This window comes from Rattus norvegicus, chromosome 19 (genome assembly GCF_036323735.1).
Source record: "Rattus norvegicus strain BN/NHsdMcwi chromosome 19, GRCr8, whole genome shotgun sequence".
Taxonomy (NCBI): domain Eukaryota; kingdom Metazoa; phylum Chordata; class Mammalia; order Rodentia; family Muridae; genus Rattus; species Rattus norvegicus.
The window spans coordinates 28055926-28077986 of NC_086037.1; the positions used below are offsets into that span (position 1 = coordinate 28055926).

The following is a 22061-nucleotide window of genomic DNA, read 5'->3' on the forward strand; positions in this document are numbered from 1 at the left end:
CTGACACACACTTTATGATGTAATCACTGACACACTTTACCCAATTGTTAGGGTCCATGTGGTTCTTCTGAGAGAGCAGCAGATGCTCTACCCTGTGAGTCATCACCACAGCTCCTGCAGGTGGCTTTTGTTATTCCACATGAGGTGCTGTATTAGGTGGACAGGATCACCTCCAATTAAATAGAGAGATCTCAGGAGATGTGTGTTCACAGGGAACTTACAGAGCCGTGCGTGCTCTCCGAGTTAGCTTGCCAGGCATCCCTACAGGGCTCTGGTGTTCCCACTGCTCATTGTGGGTCAGGATCATCCTCCAGTATCACTTAGTTCTCATATTAGCTCAGATCTTTCACCTATTATCAGTGATGACCATATGTATTCTGCACATCTGATAAAATACAGAATAGAATCTAGCTTCTTGTAGGCCAGATTGGCATAATCAGTTTTTTGACTGTTAGCAAGAAAATTATTTTAATCTAAGCAGTTTAGGAAGGAACCTCCAGAGCATCCATAGTGAATGTAGCTTGCAGCTGTGAACACAGGTTTCTTTTGGAGAGCAGGCCTGTGCAAGCCCAACCAAGGTGGGACAGTTCAAGCTACCCTTTTTCCATGGCCAATCTGGGATCGTATTGAGAATGTATTTTTTCCAGGTGACTGATTTCCAATTTGTGGAATTGATCTAACTTGCTGAGAGTGGAGGTGACTCAGAGAGTTAAAGTACAGAAGGAATAATCCAGAGTGTCCACAAAAGCTTGCTGTCACCCCAGGGCTTTTAAAAGCTCAGCAGCTAGAGAAGAAATGTAGTATTTGGTTATTCTCATGCTTAGGTCTAGTCATTCATTATAAGCTGAACATGACACAAAAAGAGTCATCTGTGTCACAATAGAAACTAGTTGTAACTAGATTCACCCCACACTATCACATCACTACCGTATTTGAGGTTCTCAGTTACTATCTAAGACCCTGGAAGAGGCTTGGGTCTTGCTACACAAACTCATGATTTATGTCTTCATGACACTGTGTGCTTTGTTCTGTTGATGCTACCATTGGCATACAATACCTTGGATACTTTGTGCTGACATCTGTGACATGAGACAATAGTTCATGTCATGCCTAACCTGCATAAACTGTCCTTAGAGTACCGTGTTGTAGGAGGGGCCTTCTTTTCCTATGAGATAGCAAAACAGTTCCGGTCTTCAGTCAAGTCTGTCAGCCATTGTCCAGTGCTTGTCTTGAGATGTCCACATTTTCAGCTGAGAGTCTTCATCCAGGCTGCTCTGTAATTCTGTAGAAGATTAGTAGGTTCCAGCCCTAGGATTTAATTCAGTGTGACTGTTCTTGCCGAACATGCTCAGAGCCCTGTGATCCACCCTAGCCCTCTGTGCTTTAGAGAAAGAAAATAAAGAACCACATTGCACTTGAAGTTTCTCCTCCAACAGAAGGAGAGCCTGCATAGGGCCTTTAAGTAACTCTAAGCCCCAGCTTCCCCACAACTCCCTCAATCAATTCCATGATTGGTGTGTTTTCACTACTACTCACTTTCTTCTGTGTGCAAAGAATGTGACCATGTCAGTAAAGTGTGTGTGTGTGTGTGTGTGTGTGTGTGTGTGTGTGTGTTTGGTCCCTAGTGAAAACTGTCGAGATACATGCAGACTCATGCTACTACTGTCCCATGGTACCTTGCAGGGAACCCTGAAATGGTGGCTACTTTAATACAGTCTAAACCGGGTGTGCATGGTTTCTGTAAGATCACCACTACAGAGAGCAGGAAAAGCTTCAGTAGTCACATGGATGTGATCAATCAGTGTTAGTCATGCCCTTCCAGCATGGTAGACTGCAGGTTGTCTGTCCCCATCACTTTGCTCTCTTGTGCCCAAACAATGCTAAGTTCGGGGCCATTGAGCCATGAGGCAGAGGCTCACCACCCTCAGTGCTGCCTAAGACCCCTAAGACTGTCTCTTTCGGGTGTGTGCGTGCTTTACACTCATGGATCCTGAGATCTCTGCAGCTGAGGTGAAACAGTACCGGAGCCATTGCAATGTGGGCACACATTTGGTTGTGGAGCTGGGCCACTCTTTGACTTTTGGTGAGTGGTGAGACAACTGTTGCCTGAGCCTTTGGTGAACCGGATGGCCCCTGGCCACGTCAGCAGTCAGCAGTATCAAAGGGGAGCAACCAGTGTTTTATGTTCCATTTTGTCATCGCTGGTCAGTGTTCTGATGCCACAGCACATGGCTGGTCTCACTCTCCCCTTGTGGCCACAATCCCCAATTGATATGGCCTCCACTTCCCAAGTGCCACTGGGATTTCTGTAGAACCCCTAAGGCAGCAGCAAGCAGGAGCTCCTGACTATTCCCTCCCTGCTCTCTGGATCTGCAAGTCGTTCTGTGTACATATGGCTATTCCCTCATATACTCTTGATCCCATGATACCTTAATAAACACTTGAATCACGCCCTTTCTTACAGAGACCCCATAGTGGCCAGTTTTCAATTGCTACCTGACACAATCTATAATCACCTGGGAAATGAGGGACTGTGTGGATCAGACTGGCCTTTGAGCATGACTATGCGTGGCTGTGTTCACTGCTCTGGGAGATGCCAGGCAACCTCTTTTCTGATCCTAGAGTCCCTATACCCAGCCACTTGTCCCCTCTACAGCCAGACCCTACTTCTGCTCCTAGGCACTGTCTTGAACTTCCTTCCCTCAGGTGGCTTCTCTCCTTTGGTTGCTACAGAAACCTGTTATGAGGACAGGAACAGGGAGTTAAGAGTTCAAAGCCATCTTCCCATTGATGTTCTTTCTCAGAGGTCAGTGGGACACTTAAAGAGTTTTGTGTGTACATTTTACTAAGCAAGGGACAATCATGCATCAGACACAGGAAACGAACAGCACATCTACCGGACCTCCTTCAACACCTGGGCATCTCTTCTGGCCTGTGCTTCTGTGTGCTGAAACCTGGGGACCAACTTCCTGTGGGGTTTCCCAGGGTGACTATGCACATTACTACACTGGCGTAAATCCTCAAAACTCACAAACAGCAACAGGACCGCCACAGGAACGGTTCTCCATCAACAGATACCACAGACCAGCAAGCAGAAGCATGGGCGGGTGGTGCTGTGGTTCACACACTTCTCTTTCCTCACTAGGGCAGGTGACACGCTGGAGAAAACAAGGAGGCAGCAGGATGGAAGAGGAAAACTAAAACCCAGTCCTTGCATTAAACACCCAAGCACATTTAGACTAGAAGAGAGAAGTTTGCCAAGAATGAGGGCCACTTTGGACATCCATCATCAATAGCCCTGGCTGTCTAGGCCAGCATCAGATCCAGCCGTCTCCAGGCAGGTGTCAGCCAGGCCCTCAAGGGCACTAAGAGCATTAACCATGAAAAATAGAACAAGACCTCTGCCTCTTGCCTGCCTGACAGACAAGCATGTGTATGCCCTGGCTATGCTCACGCTGGGACCCCTGCTAGATATTAAGATATAGAGACCTGATAGTTCATTAGGACCCTGTTCGAAAAGGAAGACACCGGATATTTCCCTCTGGCATCCATATGTGCATGCGTGGTTGTACAAGCTGGTAGAATCTCTCTCTCTCTCTCTCTCTCTCTCTCTCTCTCTCTCTCTCTTTCACACACACACACACACACACACACACACACACACACATACACACCCACACACACACACACACACTCAAAGTTTTGAAGCACAGCAGAAGAATCTCTGGGACTCTAAGCCTGACCAGCCTCATCTGTGAGCCACAGCTTCTGTGTGAGAGCTCCTTTGTGTGAGAGGCATAGGGTGACTGAGGAAGGTTGCTGGTGTCCATCCCTGGCCTGCATGTGCTGCATGTGCATGCATACAGAGACATGGACACATGCACATGCTGAGTACCCCTCATCCAATCCTGAAATCTGAAAACACTGAATTTCAAATCCAGGCGTTCTCCTAACCTACACCTTCCCTCAGGAATTGGAGATGAGGCCTTGCAAGAATCCTCAACCAGTGAGACTGGCCCAGACCTTCTGAGATCCATTCTGCCCCAGGAGAACACAGCAGGTGGTATCAGGACAACACAGAAACTCAAGACTCCAGCCTGATGCAGGGACCGCCTGCTGGGTTAGAAGACTCAGCATCAGGTTCCTGAACGAAAACATCACCTCTGAACACACGGGGTCGCTGTGGCTATGCCTTCAAGGCATCTTCAGCAGCAGCTTAAATGGACTAGGGATGACTATGGGAATCTGCCTGCAGGGTGATGTGAGAATCCTTTTGCTCAGGCTTGATCGCTAGATGTTGCCACAGAAACCCTTGAACTCTTCTTGGAGTACAGTCCAGGCAGAGGCTGAACACAAAACATTCTGATTATGAACTGAGTTTAACAGATAATCCGGAACCTGAAGGCCACAGGCCCAAAGGTCTGTACTGCAGGGGTGAGGCATCACTGCAGGGATGACCGCACAGTGCAGGGGTGAGGAGTCACTCAGGGGATGACCACACACTGCAGGGGTGAGGTGTCACTGCACGAATGACCACACACTGCAGGAGTGAGGTGTCACTGCAGGAATGACCACACACTGTAGGGGTGAGGTGTCACTGCAGGGATGACCACACAGTGCAGGGGTGAGGTGTCACTGCAGGGATGACCACACTCTGCAGGGGTGAGGTGTCACTGCAGAGGTGACCACACACTGCAGGGGTGAGGTGTCACCGCAGGGATGACCACACACTGCAGGGGTGAGGCATCACTGCAGGGATGACCACACACTGCAGGGGTGAGGCATCACTGCAGGGATGACCACACACTGCAGTGGTGAGGCATCACTGCAGGGATGACCACACACTGCAGGGGTGAGGAGTCACTGCGGGCATGACCACACACTGCAGGGGTAAGGTGTCACTGCAGGGATGACCACACACTGCAGGGGTGGGGTGTCACTGCGGGGATGATCACACAGTGCAGGGGTGAGGCATCACTGCAGGGATGACCACACAGTGCAGGGGTGAGGCATCACTGCAGGGATGACCACACACTGCAGGGGTGAGGTGTCACTGCGGGGATGACCACACACTGCAGGGGTGAGGTGTCACTGCGGGGATGACCACACACTGCAGGGGTGAGACGTCACTGTGAGGATGACCACACACTGCAGGGGTGAGGTGTCACTGCGGGGATGACCACACTGCAGGGGTGAGGTGTCCCTGCAGGGATGACCAGGAAGCTGACTGAGCTCCTCAGGGCTCTCCCTGTCCTGAATGTGCTTCCCTTCTAGGTGAGCACTGCAGCTTTCAGGGTGCTGGAGGCCTGTGTGGGCAGCAGTAGAAACTGCTAGCCTTGTTATTCACAGCTGAAACTATCACACAGGGCATTCCAGAAGTGAACACCACCAAAGTGGGGCCTTTCACAGCATTCTGGGTAGGATGGCAAAAGCCCCATAACAATTTCGCCTGTGATCCATACCAAATGTCTGCTGTCAGTGCCTGTCTCTTGGGAGCCACTGGATGATTCAGGGGATGGTCCTGAAGAAAAGGCTTGGCAAAATTGAGGTCTCCAAAGCAAGAGGAGCAGTGAAGAGGTGCAGGGGCCGTAGACCATGGAGACTGACATATGCTGATGCTAGACTACCCAGACTCATCCCTGTGTCCAAGCCTGGATGTCACAGAGGCACCTGGTAAAGGCCCCAACAGTGTCCTCCAGGATTCCACTGTCTCCCTACTTGCCCTCCACCTCAACCACTCCCAGTGGCTCTGGGAGTCAAGGACTTCATCACCTTTTTCGTTTTCTTGTCATATTGCAGGTACTGTGACTCGACCACTCTTCCTCCTGCAGGAGACACATCGTGTGTCATAGGATACAACTGCTGCACCAGGAACACCCATTGCATAACCAGGACCCTGCAGTGAAAAGCAGGACTGGCCCTTCATGCTGAATGACAGGAAAAGCACCGGCCTTCTCTTTGTTGCAGACTGGATTCCTCAGCCTTCCTGTTATGAACAGGGCACTAGTACCCTTCACAGGATACTTAGTGTTTATAAGACATTTATAGAATTCATCTTGTATATAGGCCATTGGGCTAGGAGACAGCATCAAGGCATCAAGTAGGAGGAAATACAGAAACATTCTAGGAAGGGACAGACAGGGGCCAGTGGGATGGCTCAGTGATTGAGGACCAGAGTTCAGATCCCAGCACATGGATGTTCACAGTCATCTGCAGAATCAGATCTAGGGGGTCCCATGACCTCCCCAGCTCCCAAGCAGCTACATGTGTGCGTCTCAGACACTTCTCACTCACCGTGAAACAACCTAAGCCACAAAACATCCCACACCTTCTTGGATGGGCCCATCCCTGGGGGAGTCTTGTGTGTTCTGGGCTTCAACTCTAGGAAAGCTTGGCCTTGTTTTATAGGATGTCTTATTCCTTATATCAGCAGAGAAAGAAAAAAAAGATCCAGTCCTGGAACCCTAGAGGACACTGCCATGATGTCACTGCTGTGCTGGCATAGGCTTAGAGATATCTCCATGATCCATCCAAGTCACCTAGAGCTCAGGGAATGATGGAAAAGTCCATGTGAGTTCGCCCAGAGCTTGCAACTATGAGAATGCTTGGAAAACACAGGGCACATGTGGTGTTTGATCCTGGGTCAGTTCAACCCTCTTGAGCCTGCAGCTAAGACAAACAGTTACACTGGCCTGAGTGCACAGGCCAGATCTCAGAACATGTTTGCCAACCATGGAACACTCTGGATCCCTCCTCTCAGCTGGACCTTGATCTGCTACACCTCATCCACCCAAGCTTCTCAAGAAATGAAGCTACCAGGTTAATACAACCACAAACTGAAGGCAACAAGAGCCTTCAGCCGCCCTGTGGCAGTAAGGTCAGTCCATAGGTCTCCTGTCCCTGCACCGTCAGTACCTGTGAGAGCCATGGCCACTTATTCCCTTCCGAGGTGAGGACAATTATACCCACAACCTTGCTTTCAACAAATCCTGCCTTGGCCATTGGTGGGACCCTCATGAGACTCAATCTGATGCAGGCCTCCTCAGACACTTTGGCTTCCTTTCTGGCTGCTGGAGCTTGGGCCCTCTGGCCTGGCCTAATGTAGGATCAGCAACATCCAACTCTGTCGGGCCTCAGCCATCCCACATTGGGGGCCCTGCTTCACTCCTAGGTGCATTCTTTTCCCACATCTCTCCAGTCTCTCCCTCATCCCTAATTCCCCTTGCCTCTCAGGCCCAGCCCTACAGTCTCTGATGGAGGACAGGAGCCCCTCCCCTGAGATACTCCCCTACCCCATGCTGCTGGGCTCTGACAACTCTGCCCTTGGGCTGACTCATCTCTACAGGCACAGCCTGCTGCTCCCCTGCCCCTGCAACCCACTTCCTAGCTCTGCTTCACACAAACACTCTGAGATCTCTACACTGGCTTCCCATTCTATTTTGCTCCCTCTCTGTCCTCCAGAAGTTCTGCTGCTCTCTCTCACCACAGCAGGACCCACCAAGACACTGCTCCTGACCCCAGCAGCCACCAGCAGCCCAGGTCATGGGGCTACTAACAGCTTTGGCCCAGGACTCAGGGCTCCTTCCTTCTTCAGTATCGAGTCCAGGCTGAGACCATCTGGCCTGCTGCTGGGTCCTTGAAACCCTCAGTCTCACAGCCTCTGGGCACTCTGAGCCCTAGTCCTTATGGCTAACAAGTAGCTGCCCAGTCAAGCAACATGGGCCTCACTGGCTTCCTGGTGTGCCATGATACTTTTCCTGCATGGCCGGGGATGACTGCATGCTAGGATTATGTCTGGAACTAGACCTGCAGGTAACATCTGATGGGTTGGCCAGGCTGTCCTCCTACTCCTGTTCTCAGGAGATTCTCCTGACTAAGCCCCCCAAGTGCTGGGATGAGAAGTATGTGCCACCATGCCAGCTAGGGGTCTTCAGGTGTGATGAAAGACTGGGATCTGTGGTCCTGGTTACTTCCAACAGTGGGGACACCAGTGTTCTGAGCATTCTGTCATCTAGGACTTATATTCCATGTACTTCACACGAACACTGTGAGACTTCTGCACTGGTTACCTCTTCTCTTTGAAACCTGTCTTCAGGTATATGACAGTGGGAGTCTCCATGAAGTTTTTGTCACCCTGAGGATGTGGCTATATTAATAAGCTCAGGCAGCATGCAAACACAGCAGAGGTTACAAACAAGACTACCAGGCTGGGGCCACTAAGTGATAGAGTGCTCCTTTGGCTTGGTGAGGGCCCAAGTTCTCTTGCAACCAACATCTGCTGGGGATGTAGCTCAGTGATTAGGCATTTGCCTAGTGTATGTGAGGTCCTGGGCTCCATCCCTAGGACTAAACCCTCATCCCCTACCCTGAACTCACCAGGTCCAGGCATCACTGTCAATCCTGAGGGCTTGAGTTTGATCCTCAGGCCCTCTCTGATACAAAAAGAGAAAAAACTCGCCTGATTTGTGCTTGACCCCCACATGTGTCATGCCCGCCCCACTTCGAGTGTACAATTAAGGAAAGCATGAGTAAGTGGTTGAGAGGCACTCACTGCCCTTGCAGGAGACCCCAGTTTGCTTCTCAGCACAAACTGCATGTGACTCAGCAGGTCTCAGGGTAGAACTGGATATGTGACCCTGTGCTATACCACTGTCCTGAGTGGGGACTGCAGCTTCTGAAGAGGAATGCAGGCCTGGCCTCCAGACCTCCATCTTCAAGTCCTGTCTTGATGCCCTGGCAAAAGAAACTCCTTCTCTCCAGAGGAGCACTGCACTTAAATGACACCTCAGTGATGAAAACTATCAGTCCCCAAAGGCATGCCACTGAGCAGAGATAGCTTCCTTCATGCACCTCTGCCCATCCCCAGTTCCTCATATCAATAACTCAACCTTTCATGAAGTAGATGGCAATGCATGAGGTAGGATGATCAGTAGTTTACTGGCCAGTCTGGGCTCTATGAGATGCTCTCCCTGGAATCAGAGCCAGCAAGAAATTCAGCATGAAAGCTCTTTGTAAAGAAGCTCAATGACCCAGAGCAGAGCCTGGGACCCCGCACGGTAGGATAAAGTCACTCCCATGGATTTTCCTCTGCCTTCAACACTCATGCTTTGGCATGCACACCCCTACAAGGAGATCAATACACATGGAATAAAAAATTAAACAGAAACATTAATGAAGACAATGCAGACAATGTATTAAAGGATCCCGGGAACACTCACTTAGCACTTTCCTTTCCTTTGTCTTGGGAACAGCAGAGACTGGAGACTTCCTGCAAGAGAGAGAGGAGAGATGCACTGTTCATTCAGCTGGAGAGCTGTGCAAAGACCAGAGCCACCCGCCTTTTTCTGATAGTGGGAGCTGGGCCCAAGTGTAGGCTGTTCCTCCTAGAGGAACCACAGGAAGAGGACCACCTTCCTCAAACCTTCCTGGAAGTCAGAGCACTGGCTATGGACGTCCCTCAATCCTCAGATGACTCTCTTTCAGCGATGGCTCAGAGCCTCTTAGGACAGAGAGGGATCAGAGCTTCCCCCCAAAGCAAGATCCCTGTCTTATCTGACAGTTATGAGGGCTTAGGGATGGGACAGAGGATGTGACAAGGTTACATGTAGCACAGGGCTAGGTTAGTAAGGCAAAGAGGAAAGAATCCTGGAACATTCCTCATCTGTTCTTTTTGCTCTGTACGTAGGGATGAGGGGCAGTGTGGGGTAGAGGACTAGGACACAGCACAGCCTTCTCTGCATATGGTTAGCTTTCTAGGCTGCCTGGTCACTGTGACCAGCAACTTTTCAACTGTGCCACTCTACTACCAAGGCTGACACAACTGGTGCACCATGTAGCAATAGGACTTTACTGACTTAGCAACATTTGGAATCACACAATGATCATGTGTCACAGAAGAGTTTTTTTTTTCTTTTTAAGAAAAGGATTTTAAAAAATTATTTATTTTGTCCATCTGAGTACTCTGTCCCTGTTTTCAGACACAACAGTAAAGGGTAGTATATGAGAGTAGAAATGGTTATGAGACACAATGTGTGGGATTGAACTCAGATCCTCTGGAAGAGCAGTCAGTGGTCTTAACCACTGAGCCATCCCTCCAGCCCCAGTATATTGTATTTTCAATATTGTTTGTTTTTATTTCCTTTTTCACGTATGTATGTATGGCGTTTCTGTGAGTACAGGTGTGTGTGCCTGTGTAAAGGTCAGGGACAACCTGAGCACAGGTGCTCACCTTCTACCTCTCGTCCATGGCTGTGTATGCTAGGCTAGCCCTTCCCCCTAATCCTAGAGACTGTCCACTTTAGGCTCCTATCTCCCTGTGGGAAGTGCTGGATGACAGACACTACTGCATCCAGGTTTATGTGGCTTCTAGGGACCTAAACTGTTGTTGGGCTTGTTCAGCATGAAAATAAACACCATTTCACAGCCCTGGCTGGGCCAGGCAGCACACAGTTCTTTGCTGCTCTGGCAGAAGACTTGGGTTCAGTCTCCAGCACCCGGGTCAGGTGGCTCACAACCACCTGAGACTCCAGGTCCAGGGACTTCCAAGCTCTTTCTGGATAAACCTACATGGCAAAAGCAGGGCTGGGAGCTGGAAGCCTCTGGTGTTGGCTTCTCCCTGTAGCAGGGGGCAAAACGTGGGCATATGAGACAACATGGAACCCTGTTATTCTACAAAGTACAGAAGCTCCTGATGTCCCTCATGGTACCCCAGAGCCTGTCCACCACTCATGGAGGCTTCAGGAACATGGCCTTGTCCTGACCTGTGTGCACTCTGCATCCTCACTCTCTACCCCCTGCTTTTCTGGGTTGGAAGTCTCAGGGGTAGGAGGCGCCAACCATAGGCCTCTTCCCTTAGCATTTCAGCATTTTAACCACTTGACCTTCACCAGGCATCCTTTGCTCTACACAGTTACCTCAGCCTGTGACCCTCATCCTCCAGACTCTAATGAAGCAAACACCCATGTGTGTGGAGCTCTCATAGTTAGCCAGGGCTAAAGGGAAGGCAGCAAATCCTTCATGAACTCTAGAGCTCCTGAGGCCTAGGAAAATGTCTATACCGGTGCTAAACTCATGCTGACCTGTAAGACTACATTTTTCCTTTAAACAGAAGGATGTGTGGTGGTGGTGGCACAGGCCTTTGATCCTAACACTTGGGAGGCAGAGGCAGACAGATTTCTGAATTCTAGGCCAGCTTCCTCTACAGAGCTAATTCCAGGTCAGCTACAGAAAAAACAACACTGTCTCCAAGAGTAAAACAAAAAGAGAAAGAAAGAAAGAAAGAAAGAAAGAAAGAAAGAAAGAAAGAAAGAAAGGAAGGAAGGAAGAAAGAAGTGAAAGAAAGAAAGGAAGGAAGGAAGGAAGGAAGGAAGGAAGGAAGGATTCATATTTTGTATACAATGAGATGCCTGCCTGTCTATACCTGAACCACCATGTTAACTATAACTCTTGTCACATCTGTATTAATTCAAATACTGAAGGCCAAATGGTTAAATCTTAATGACTATACAATTGGTGGGTGGTGCTGAAGAGATGGTTGGTTTAGTGGCTAAGAGCAGAAGACCAAGGTTCAGTTCCCAGTGGCCACATGGTGGCTCCTATTAACCTGTAATTGCAATTCTAGGGAATCAGTCTGGACTTCACGGGCACCACACATACCACATGGTGCACAAGCATTTATTAGGTGAAACACTCAGGCACATAAAATAAGTAAATAAAATATATGGTTAACAGACACTGTGATTCAGGAAGTTCTTAGTGACTTTGGTTATCATTTCTCTCTCCCAGAGACCTGTCTTCCTCATGGCTCAGCCTCCCTGGCATCTAGGACATTCCCTAGCTCTGTGGAGCATGAAGTACTCAACACCATAAGCCAAGCATTGCAAAGCAAACTGCACCTTTACTACTACACCTTCACCATGGCTGTGTCTAAAGGGAGAGACTTGGAATCCCACAGAGGCAAGGCCAAACCTGTTGGGCTATGTGAGCCCAGCCACTCAATAGTCAGATCTATTCCTGTCCTTGGCTATGGCATGAGGCTCTTAAGACAAATTAATCTGAAGGATCTCAACAGCTATGCTGTTAGACCTCTCATTGCTCTGCCCGACCTCCAAGCTTCGTTTTACTGGCTCAAATTCACACCCAAACTCCTCTCCTGCCTCAGCCACCATCAGCTCTTCTACTCCTCTCCACCTGTGCTCTGAAGAATCCACACTAAGGTGGACATTAACCTCTCCATGGACCTCCAGACGTATGCTTGTGATTACTCTTCATTGGCTGTTTTGTATGGGTAGGCGGGTTCTTCTAGTCTCATGCAGAACACTGCTCACACATTTTGGATCACACAACACCCTCTTGATTGAGAATCCTGACTAATGACTGACTGAGCCTTCCATCCTTGAAGCCACCCTCTGTCTACCAGTCCAAGATGCGAATCCCCACCCTAACCCCAGGGTATCCAGTTTCATCTCAGAAGCTAGACTCTGAACTGCCCAATATCTTTTGGATCTCTGCCTCTAATTCTCTGACAAATCGTTCCTATTTTTTTTTTCCGTAGCTGGGGACCGAACCCAGGGCCTTGTGCTTCCTAGGCAAGCGCTCTACCACTGAGCTAAATCCCCAACCCCCCCGCTGTCCTCTTTTCTTTAAAAAAAAAACACATTTTATTGTTTATTTTTTGAGACAGGGTTTCTCGGTTCGGCCCTGGCAGTTCTGATATGCTCTCTGTAGACCAGACTTGTCAGGAAACTAGATATCTCCCTGCCTCGGCCTCTTAAGCACTGGCATTACTGGATTTTGCCCGAAAGTTTAATTAAAAATTATTTAGTGGCAGTGCATGTTGGCACATGCCTTTAATTCAATCCATTGGGAGGTAGAGGCATTGTGAGTTCCAGGACAGCCAGGGCTATATATTAACACCTTGTCTCAAAGAAAACAAGCCAAAAATGAAACAAAAATGTTGCAATATGGTCTTAGGTATGTAACTAAGTCTGTTCTTGAACTCTGATTCCTCCCACTTTCACTCAGGTGCTAATCAGCAGGCTTCTGTCTTGACTTTCACTGTGCACTCAGGGCTGCCATGACTGTTACCTCTCCCAGTGTTAACTCCTGACTCTCTCATCAGCATCATCACAAAACTCCTGTCAAGAATTAAGGAAACGTGAATTCTAACGAACTCCAGTATTTCCAAAGCTCACTCTAACACAGATGTATCCTATGCTGCAGTAAAATGGTGACAGCTGGAGGTCTTAATTCCAGGACTTGGGACAGAGGGGTTGGAGGATCTTGAATTCAGGGTTGCTTTTACCTTACAGTGTTGGTTAAAGCAGGTTTGTGCTGCTACAAGATACCCTGTCTAAAACTATACCAAACACACCTAAAATGAGACAGAGGAGTTTGAGTGGGCACAGATGGGAAAGCTGGGCACTTTGTGGCTAAGCCACCTGCTGCCAGCACCAAAGTCCATGCACAACCCTGATTCTGAGCTGCGTCTGCGACCCTGCTCAGGAGCACGCACCAAAGTAGCTCAGATCCAGGGCTTTTGGTCTAAGAGGAATTCAGGCAGTCACACTTTGGATGCCAGTTCTCCAGCTCAACTGCCTGTCAGCCCAGGATCTGGTCTTAGTCATGGCTTGGCATCCCTAAATTCCTCCCAGCTGTGCTCTGAACTCACCCTGTGCCCCGTTCTGATGAATCTGCCATTCTCCACGGGAGTAGCCTCAAGAAGTCCCTCTCATGTGAAGCTCCACTCAGAGTGCACTAAACACTGCTGGGGAGGGGCGTGGCCAACAGAGCACCCACCCCTTTTAGCTGTAGAACATTTAGCTCTAGAGTGAGCACTGCTGTGCATTGTGGAACGTAAGCAGTATCCCAGTCTTGGCCTGGGAAGAGCCATTGACACCTACACTTTCTGGGGCGACATTGTCTCCTGAGGATAGAGTCAGGCCAGGAGCAGCAACTGATGTTCACGAGAGACAAACTTTCTTCACCTCCTGCCCATGCTGGCCCTAGGATCTGGGCTTTTTTGGTGACATGAGTGCTGAGCCTCCCAGGTAGATGGGTTTTCAGGGGTCAGGTGGTGATTGTCACCAAAGATATCCATAAGGATAAGTCATACTGTACTAATTCCCATATTAGATTCCTTCTCACAGGTCACAGAGGCCATAGTGGGTCCTAAATGTGGAGTCAGGTTCCTGTGCACTTTTGAGGAGACTGGTCAGACGTTTAGGCTTCGTGATATTTTGTTGGCATTATTTTGGGGGGATTTTATTTTTACTGCTGGGGCCAAACCTGGGGCTGCCATATGGAGGGAAAAGGCTTTGCCATAGCTGTAGATCATCCCTAATTATAAACTCCTGAATTCTCCCAATCCTGGAACTATCTAGGTCCCTCATGTGATGCAACCTTTGGGGCATTCTTCACATAGAATCATGGGGTGGACTGCATCCCAAAGAGAGACAGTGGGAAAAATTCCCCAGTGTCTCCCTGTGGCTGTGACGATGGGAGTGCTGACCAGTGGATGGCAGGTCCCATGTGAAAGCCTTTTGGTTTCTACTTGAGTGGAATCTTCACCATGCCTTTTTTTTTTTCTTGAAACACAGGTTGCCCTGGAACTAACATTCTTCCATCACCCTGACTCAGTTTCCCATGAATGGGATCATAGGCTTAAATTACTATGCCCATTTTTCTTTTTTGTATTTATAAATCTGCTAAAAAGCCAGAAGGATCCGGAATGTAAAATGGTGCGGTCCAAGGCATTTCCAACAGGGGATTCTTGACCTAGGAGTATCCAGACCAGTGTTTATTGTGTGGCTACTTCATTCCCATAACAGCTTATATTTGACAAAGAATTCCAAGTTGTGATATCACTGGGCAGCAGGCGATATCCCACACAGCAGGACTGACTCAGGTTGTAATTAAGGCTGGAGAAACTTACTAGGACCCTGGTAATCCTACCATCCTGGGGCCTTTAGATAGCCTTAGTCTGATCATCCCCCTGTGCTATGAATCAATTGCTCTTGAAGGTAGATTTGAATTTACAGTCACTGTGAGGCAGGAGAATTAGGACCCTACGGTCACTCTGAGCTCCATAGGAAGAGCCTGTTTCAATAGTAAAAGAGGTCACCTGTGAGTTCTTACTGTCTTCCCTCAGGCCTTACTGCTGGAGTTAGACTAGCTGTCTCACCAATTGAAGTAGAGGGCAGAATGCTGGTGCCTTCTATAGTGAGGACTAGTGACAGATGGTCTATGGAAATTCTAGAAAGGTCTACTAGTATATGTCCTGTGCATGGGAACTACTGGCTTCCCTGTGTCCTTTGCCTTTATTTTGCAGTCCATGGGGCACCTGGAAATGTCCCCAAACCAGGCTGTACACAGGACCTGTCCCGTGACTCTCACTTGCACTCAGAGCCTGCCTGATAGTCATAGGTCTGACAGAGCCCGGACACCTGCAGAGACCACTATAAGGGACCCTGCAATCCCCATACTGCCCATCAGTGTCTATAATGTCCCTATACGACACTGAGACGGTCTAAGCTCCTTCCAATCTTTATGCTGCATCAGAATCTGACCATTGCTAGATTTGCTCCTCTCTCACCCACACTAGAAGCCCTGTACCCACACTAGTCCCAGCTGGCCTGTTGCCTACTGACATCTCATGGACTCTGCCCCAATATTCCCTCTTTGCCTGGGTCCCTGCAACTGTGTCCAGTTCTGGCTGCTTCCCTGCCTCCCCACTTCCATTTTCCAAATGGCCACATTGACACATGGGTTTCTGGGTGTCCCACTCCTCGGATGCTGGGAACAGGTTCATTCTTTGCTGTTTGAATGGTTGTCCTAACACTGGAGGACCTTGCTTCAAGTAGTGGCAGTCAAACCTGGTGCTGATCGTGTCAGATCTGTCCAGGCTGTCTGTGTGACTGTGGAATGCGCCTCTGTTTTGGCTGAGTGTTATTTACCTCCCTCATGGCCATGTGATAACCAGACCATGAGCATGTTCATTGTTTGGAAAGAAGGGTGTGGAGGACATATGCTCCTCATCCTAGCATTAGTGGAAAAAAGACATAGGTAGATGATGCATTCTAGACCATCCTGGGCTATAGAAACTCTGCCTCAAAGAATGCAGGTGGAGCAGGGCTGGGGTTCAGTTGGTTGCCTAGCAGCCTACCACATTGAGCAGGCACTGCTCAACCACCTGTACATACACATCTCCTGAGATCTCTCTCCTAAATGGGAGGTGATCGTGTCCACCTAGTACAGCACATGCCCTGGAAGGACAAAAGCTACCTACAGGAGCTGTGGTGATGACTCCCAGGTTAGAGCATCTGCTGCTCTCTCAGAAGAACCACATGGTCCCTAACAATCATCTACAATGGGGAATGCTATTCCCTCTTTTGGATCATGAGGGAAATGCACTCAGGAGTGGCCCAGACATACATTTGAAAAAAAAAGATCCATTGAGTTAAATGATAAAAATAAATATAATCAGCAACAATAAAAAACACAGCATATGAATGATCAAGTGAAACAGCACCTATAAAAACCTATTTCCCAAAATGACGTTGATGGTCATTATCTTTGTGGTTTAATACTAATGCTGTATTGTAAGAAAAACTGAGGCACATGGTTCTCCATTAGGATTATTCTATATTCCTTTGTGAAAGTTGTCATTTTTTTCTGCAGCTCTACAGGCATGAGTGTGTGTTACTCAATATCTGGTGCACACAGTCAATAAGGAATGTGTGTTGTAGACTGATATAGACTAGGATGAGCAGAACACATGACAGCATGGATACAGTATGTCAGTGATTACATCATAAAGTGTGTGTCCATAAAAAAAGGCACATTATCCACACAAAAGACACTATCACCCTGTGTACACCTTGGTGGCTTTGAATTCCCTATTTACTCATGCTGCCTGGACCATGCAAAGATCCATATCTAGCTGTCAGTTCTAAGTCTACAGGAGGGGAAAGGACCCTTGAATAAGATGGTCTTAAGAGTCAAGAGTTACAAATCAATTTTTATTCATAAGGAATACAATTTACAAAAAACAGGCATAAAATGAACAACTGAAATGGTATAAAAAATGAAAAACAGTAACAAGAATATATAACTATGAAATAACAAAAAGAAAACTTCAATGAAAATCATAACCAAAAACATTTCTTAACAGCATTTTCTTAATGAACATTTAGAAACACAGTTGTAGTGCTGTTTCTCCTCTAGGACAAGATGTCAAGGCAGTCCCCTCAGATGTCTCTCAAATGGTGTTGTCATTATGGGAAAGGAGAAGGACCTCAACCAGACAGGCTGGCATACGAATACATAAATTTAGGGTCTCTATACATTGAGGAAATTATCTGAGAAGAAGAATATTCCCCCAAAAAGTCTTTGACTGTGAGGATTGTCATCACAGGGAACTCCTGAGGAAGAAACTCACTCTTCAGGGGGCTGTCTTCCTGGGATCCGTCCTATGCTATGTCTCCTGCAGTTTCTGAGACCTGGGAGGAGAAGGCAGCTATTAAGACACTGATTTGGTGGGGACATGCATACCAGCTGTCAAGTTGCTGCCTTCTGTCCCCTCAGCTGCATTGGACAGACAGCACTGATCTTTTCACTGAAATCATTGCTGATATCTCTGCAGGCTGGGAACATCACCAGCAACCCTCACAGTACTGTGGGAGAACAAGCTGCTCCTCAGACTCTACAAGTGCAAACCAAGAATGGGGAAATGGGGAGAGACCTAATTGGGGTGCAGGAAGAAAGGAGAAGGCCACATGATACCCAGATCAAAGCCAATGACCAGGACTCATTTGCCATTTGCACTTGGTTCTTATCCCTACAAGGTGCTTCCAACCATAACATGACCCCTGTATGACCTTTGTCACACGACCAAGAACTCGTTCAAAACTCTTCATAGCATCCAAGCTGTGATAGGGAGATGCAGTCATATGATATGTTATTCCTCTGTCACCATTTCTGGACTGCAGTTTCAAAAAGGGCAGAGAAGTATAATTGCCAATAACTCAGTTTCTGAAGAATGGTTAACATCCCAGAATACTTGTGCATACACAGCGCAATGAATAACTCTATCACATAAGGTGGGTGACTGACTGGGTGTGGGGAGATTAGAAAGGTGATAGGGGAAGCAAAGATGTATCCAATAGGCAAATGGTATCAGACATTTTTAATCTGACTCAGCTGCTTGTTCCTACCACATTTTGCTGGGTCTGGAGGTTGCTGGCCTTCTCCTGTTCATCTTCATCCTTCGGGTTCAACTCAAACAAATATCGCTGTAACTCCTTGCTCTCCTGCTTCAATGTGACCAACTTCTTCTTCATACATGCCTGGTCCATCAGGAGCCGGCTGTGCAGGTTGCTGGAAACACACTCTGCATAGTAAGATCCTGAAGCCTCTTCCTCCCATTCCAACTGCCAAATCCCACAAACTCCACCAGGACCCAGATACCCATAAAGACTTCATAGAATACATCTCCATACATGTAAGGCTGCTGCACAAACAGCAAATGGCCAATCCAGGGAAGAATAAATTGTTTCTGTGACCCAAGCACCAATAAGAGTCCATGTCTGTCCAAAAGAACAAGGGATCTACAACTACCCATGAGAGCCCAATGCATCGGGACAGCATCAATTAGTAGGCAGCAAATAACCACAAGAGGACAGTATGACCAAGGGAGGTCATGCAAACCATGTGGTCCACACATTGAGCTTTGTTAAACCTGGTATGACCCCAGAGCCGCAGGTTGGCCTAATAACACTCTGATTCCTGAATCAGTGTGGTTCTATCCAGAGCCTTGTAAAGATGCATAGACACTGTGGTGAGAAGTCACAGTCTCTTAAAGAACTGAAACTGAGTCCAAAAGACCCACGGCACAGTGATATTTAAACAGGAGAAGACATGGACCCAGAGCTGCAGGCTCTCCAGTCCAGAACAAAGAGAGGCAGCAATGGCCATTCCACAAGTGAGGGGCCCTTCTGACAAGTACTTACCGATAGAAGTTAATCTCCTTCTTGAGCTCCTGAAATTTCTCACGATGTTCAATGTTCTTTGTGTCTAAGTTGTGCAGTAATGACATGACCTCTTTCTCCTTTATCTTCAAGTTTTCATAAAATGGATTTGGCCTGAAGTAGGGGCTGGCCCCAGGAAGATAGGACCCAATGAACATCCAGGTTTAGGATTATATGAACTCAGGCTGTGTCCTGTACTACCCCAGTCCTGGAAGGACACTTTCTGAATTCTACATATTTGAATTCTTCAGCTTCAGAAACTTGGAATTGTGTGCCCAGGACAACAGAAGCTAAGCACCCAGATAAAGGGTTCCCTGGCTCACTTTTTTCAATCAGGAGGGCTGGATCTGCTTTCAAACCTGTTATGCTGTCAAGAGCCTAGGCCACAGAGCTTACCCAACCACACACACACACCCACAAACACACACACAGACACACACACACACACACACACACACACACACACATCCAGAAACCTCTGATTTCATTTTTCCTGTTTTGACAAGTGGAATGCTACAAGCCGAATAACTAATATTCTAGAGGCAGACAGTACACATAATTCTGGAGATGAGACCAGATATTGCCACAAACTTATAATCTGCCCAAGGCATACAAATGTATAGACAAATGTGACCACACAGACAAAGAACTGTACTTTTGAAAGTGGGGCTTCCAAAATAAAGTACTTACACCTCCATGAAACTATTATACAGGTATATCCTGAGGTCAAAAAACAGACCCCTAAATTCCAAGGGTGGAGGGACACAGAAACATATAAAAGTTGTGCATATGCATGCAGACCTGTTCACACACAGACACACAAACTGGGACACACCCACAAGAAAAGAAAATTAAACAGACTCAGAGAATGAGAAAGAGAGACAAATATGGAAAGAGCACAATGAGAATCATTAGAAATGTATGCACCATTACTGTCTCAGTGTTTAAGGCACACAGACAAGAAGGAACAGGCCAGAGCCTCAGGCCTTCTAGTTAAGCATTGATATGAACAATGTGGACCTGTTACCTAAGGGTGCTGCCATGAGATGATAGCGTTCAGTCACCTTCCTAGCAAGTACAAACACTGTCCACAAACTCACAGCACCTAGAACCTTGCAAAGCTACCACCTGTCAAGGGCTTTCCAATTGTACACTGGGAACTCATGCTCCAGTGACTTTATCCCTGAATTCTTCACTCAGATCACAAGTTCAGATTTTCAACAGGCAGAATCAGAGAGTCCATGTCCAAACTCACTCCTCAGTAAGGGTCAGGTTCTGAATCTCCTCTCTATGGGAGATGAGGTTTAGAACAAGATCGATTGTTTGGAGCAATGCATACCTCTTGTTCATGGATCCACCTGTCACATAAAGGAGGCGATCTGTCAGCTCATTTCTCTCCTTGGTAGTTAGCTCCAGTTCTCTATTCAGCCTCTCCTCTTCCTCGTTGTCCTGCACCTTGTTTAGGATATTTTCAGGGGATGACGTCTGTCTGCAGGCCTCTGTAGGTAGAAGAACACAAGTGAACCCGCATGGGGTGAATGCATAGAGCATACACAGACCACAGTGAGGTCTAAACAGGAGAACATGCTTGGAAGCCAGTGTCACTGCAAGAAGTTTGGTCTGTGTAAGAGGCATCCTAAGTGGATCACAGTTCCCCCACTACTATATAGAGACCAAGAGATGTAAGCAGCCAGGTGTTCCCTATGCCCGCCCACACAGGCTTACAAGTACCAGAGAGATGCCTTCTCCACGATTATTATCAGGTACGCAGGCTACAACCTGGTTTCAAGACCCTCACCCCTCTGGTTTCAGAAGTCAGATCATCAATTCAGCATCCACAATGACTTGATTGATCAGGGAAACTCAGATATCCTACACTGTTACTCTAGTCCAATAACTTTGCATTAAAAAGTCATGTAGGGGGAGGACATGGTCAACAGACTTATTAATTCCCCCTACTGAAATGACAAATGCCCCAGAAGTGCCAATAGGTTACAGGCTCTTTCTCTACCTGCTCCATATAGTTTGGCTACTGTAGAAAAATATCTGCCACACAGAATCTCTAATATATGAAGGTAAGATTGGCCCCGTCAGCCAGAGGTAGTCAGAGGAGTTCTAAGAATATAAGGTCATGGCCAGGAGCACAGTTCTCTCCCTCTTACTACTGTCAGATAGTCACTGAATTGAAAGAAGCAATGAAAGTGAAGTACATTGATGCCCTGTTTAATTCAGAAAAGTTATACCCTCCATGACTCCTGGTGGTGTTATAATATCAATTTAACATACCGAATGCACTGTAAAAGTAAAGACTAGAAGTTCACCCAATAATAGCAGAGGCAGTGCCATATCCTCCATGTGGTTATGGAGAAACTAATGATGTGAAAACCTTGACTTTCAGGAATTGTGATAATCATGGAATTCAATATCTGTGGAGATGTTCCAGTGGTTGCGGCCCATTGCTATAAAGGCCAGCTGAAGGCCCCCACACTCACCCCTGACAGGAAGCTCAACATACACTGCCCAGAACTTACTCCACATTCCCCATGTCCTGTGTCCATCATTACCTTTAGGTTTCGTTTGCTTCACTCTAGACTCTTCTCTATCAACATCAACTCTCCCAAAGCGCCTACAAAGACGGGAAAACATGTCTGTGGATATATCCTTTGGACACTAAGAGAAAAAGTAGGGAATTGGTTGTCACAACGATACTGGTGACATCACAGGGATTCCAAGAAGTCTCTAGGAGACAATAGAATGTCCACGAAGGGTCTGCTGATGTCACGGAGAACAGACTTTGCCTCCTTACTAATGTTCTCCCTGTACTGAGCAAAAGCTGATGTCCCCTTTTCAGGAGACTTCCCTGTGTCATAGCCACTGAGCACCACATGCTTCCAAAGCCAAATTTGGCTCTAGGCTTGATTGGAAAAACCTAAGTCATTGCTATGTATCTATATGAGCGCTTCCTCCCAATCCCTGCACAGAAATGTTTCATCCTACCTCAAATTCTCCTCAGTCAGCAATATTACCCATTAAAGA

The 22061-nt window shown here is 47.5% G+C and overlaps 1 protein-coding gene across 1 annotated transcript; it reads right to left on the reverse strand.

Annotated features, from left to right (window-relative positions):
- Positions 1–17004: 17004 nt before the first annotated feature.
- LOC134483488 (disks large homolog 5-like) lies at positions 17005–21726 on the reverse strand. Its single transcript, XM_063278737.1, has 5 exons — positions 21590–21726; positions 20365–20524; positions 19008–19151; positions 18213–18375; positions 17005–17498 (listed from the first exon to the last, which is right to left on the reverse strand). The coding sequence occupies exons 1-5, from the start codon at positions 21669–21671 to the stop codon at positions 17469–17471; spliced, it is 579 nt and encodes a 192-aa protein (XP_063134807.1). The 5' UTR covers positions 21672–21726; the 3' UTR covers positions 17005–17468.
- Positions 21727–22061: the final 335 nt, after the last annotated feature.

Bases quoted from the DNA above. Each gene is read 5' to 3' on its own strand.
- LOC134483488 (XM_063278737.1), bottom strand. From the start codon at position 21,671: ATGTTTTCCCGTCTTTGTAGGCGCTTTGGGAGAGTTGATGTTGATAGA. The intron at 20,525-21,589 runs GTAATGATGGAC...TTCTACCTACAG, and splicing joins GAAGCAAACGAAACCTAAAG to AGGCCTGCAGACAGACGTCA. The intron at 17,499-18,212 runs GTAGGAACAAGC...TTCTCCTCCCAG, and splicing joins TCCAGACCCAGCAAAATGTG to GTCTCAGAAACTGCAGGAGA.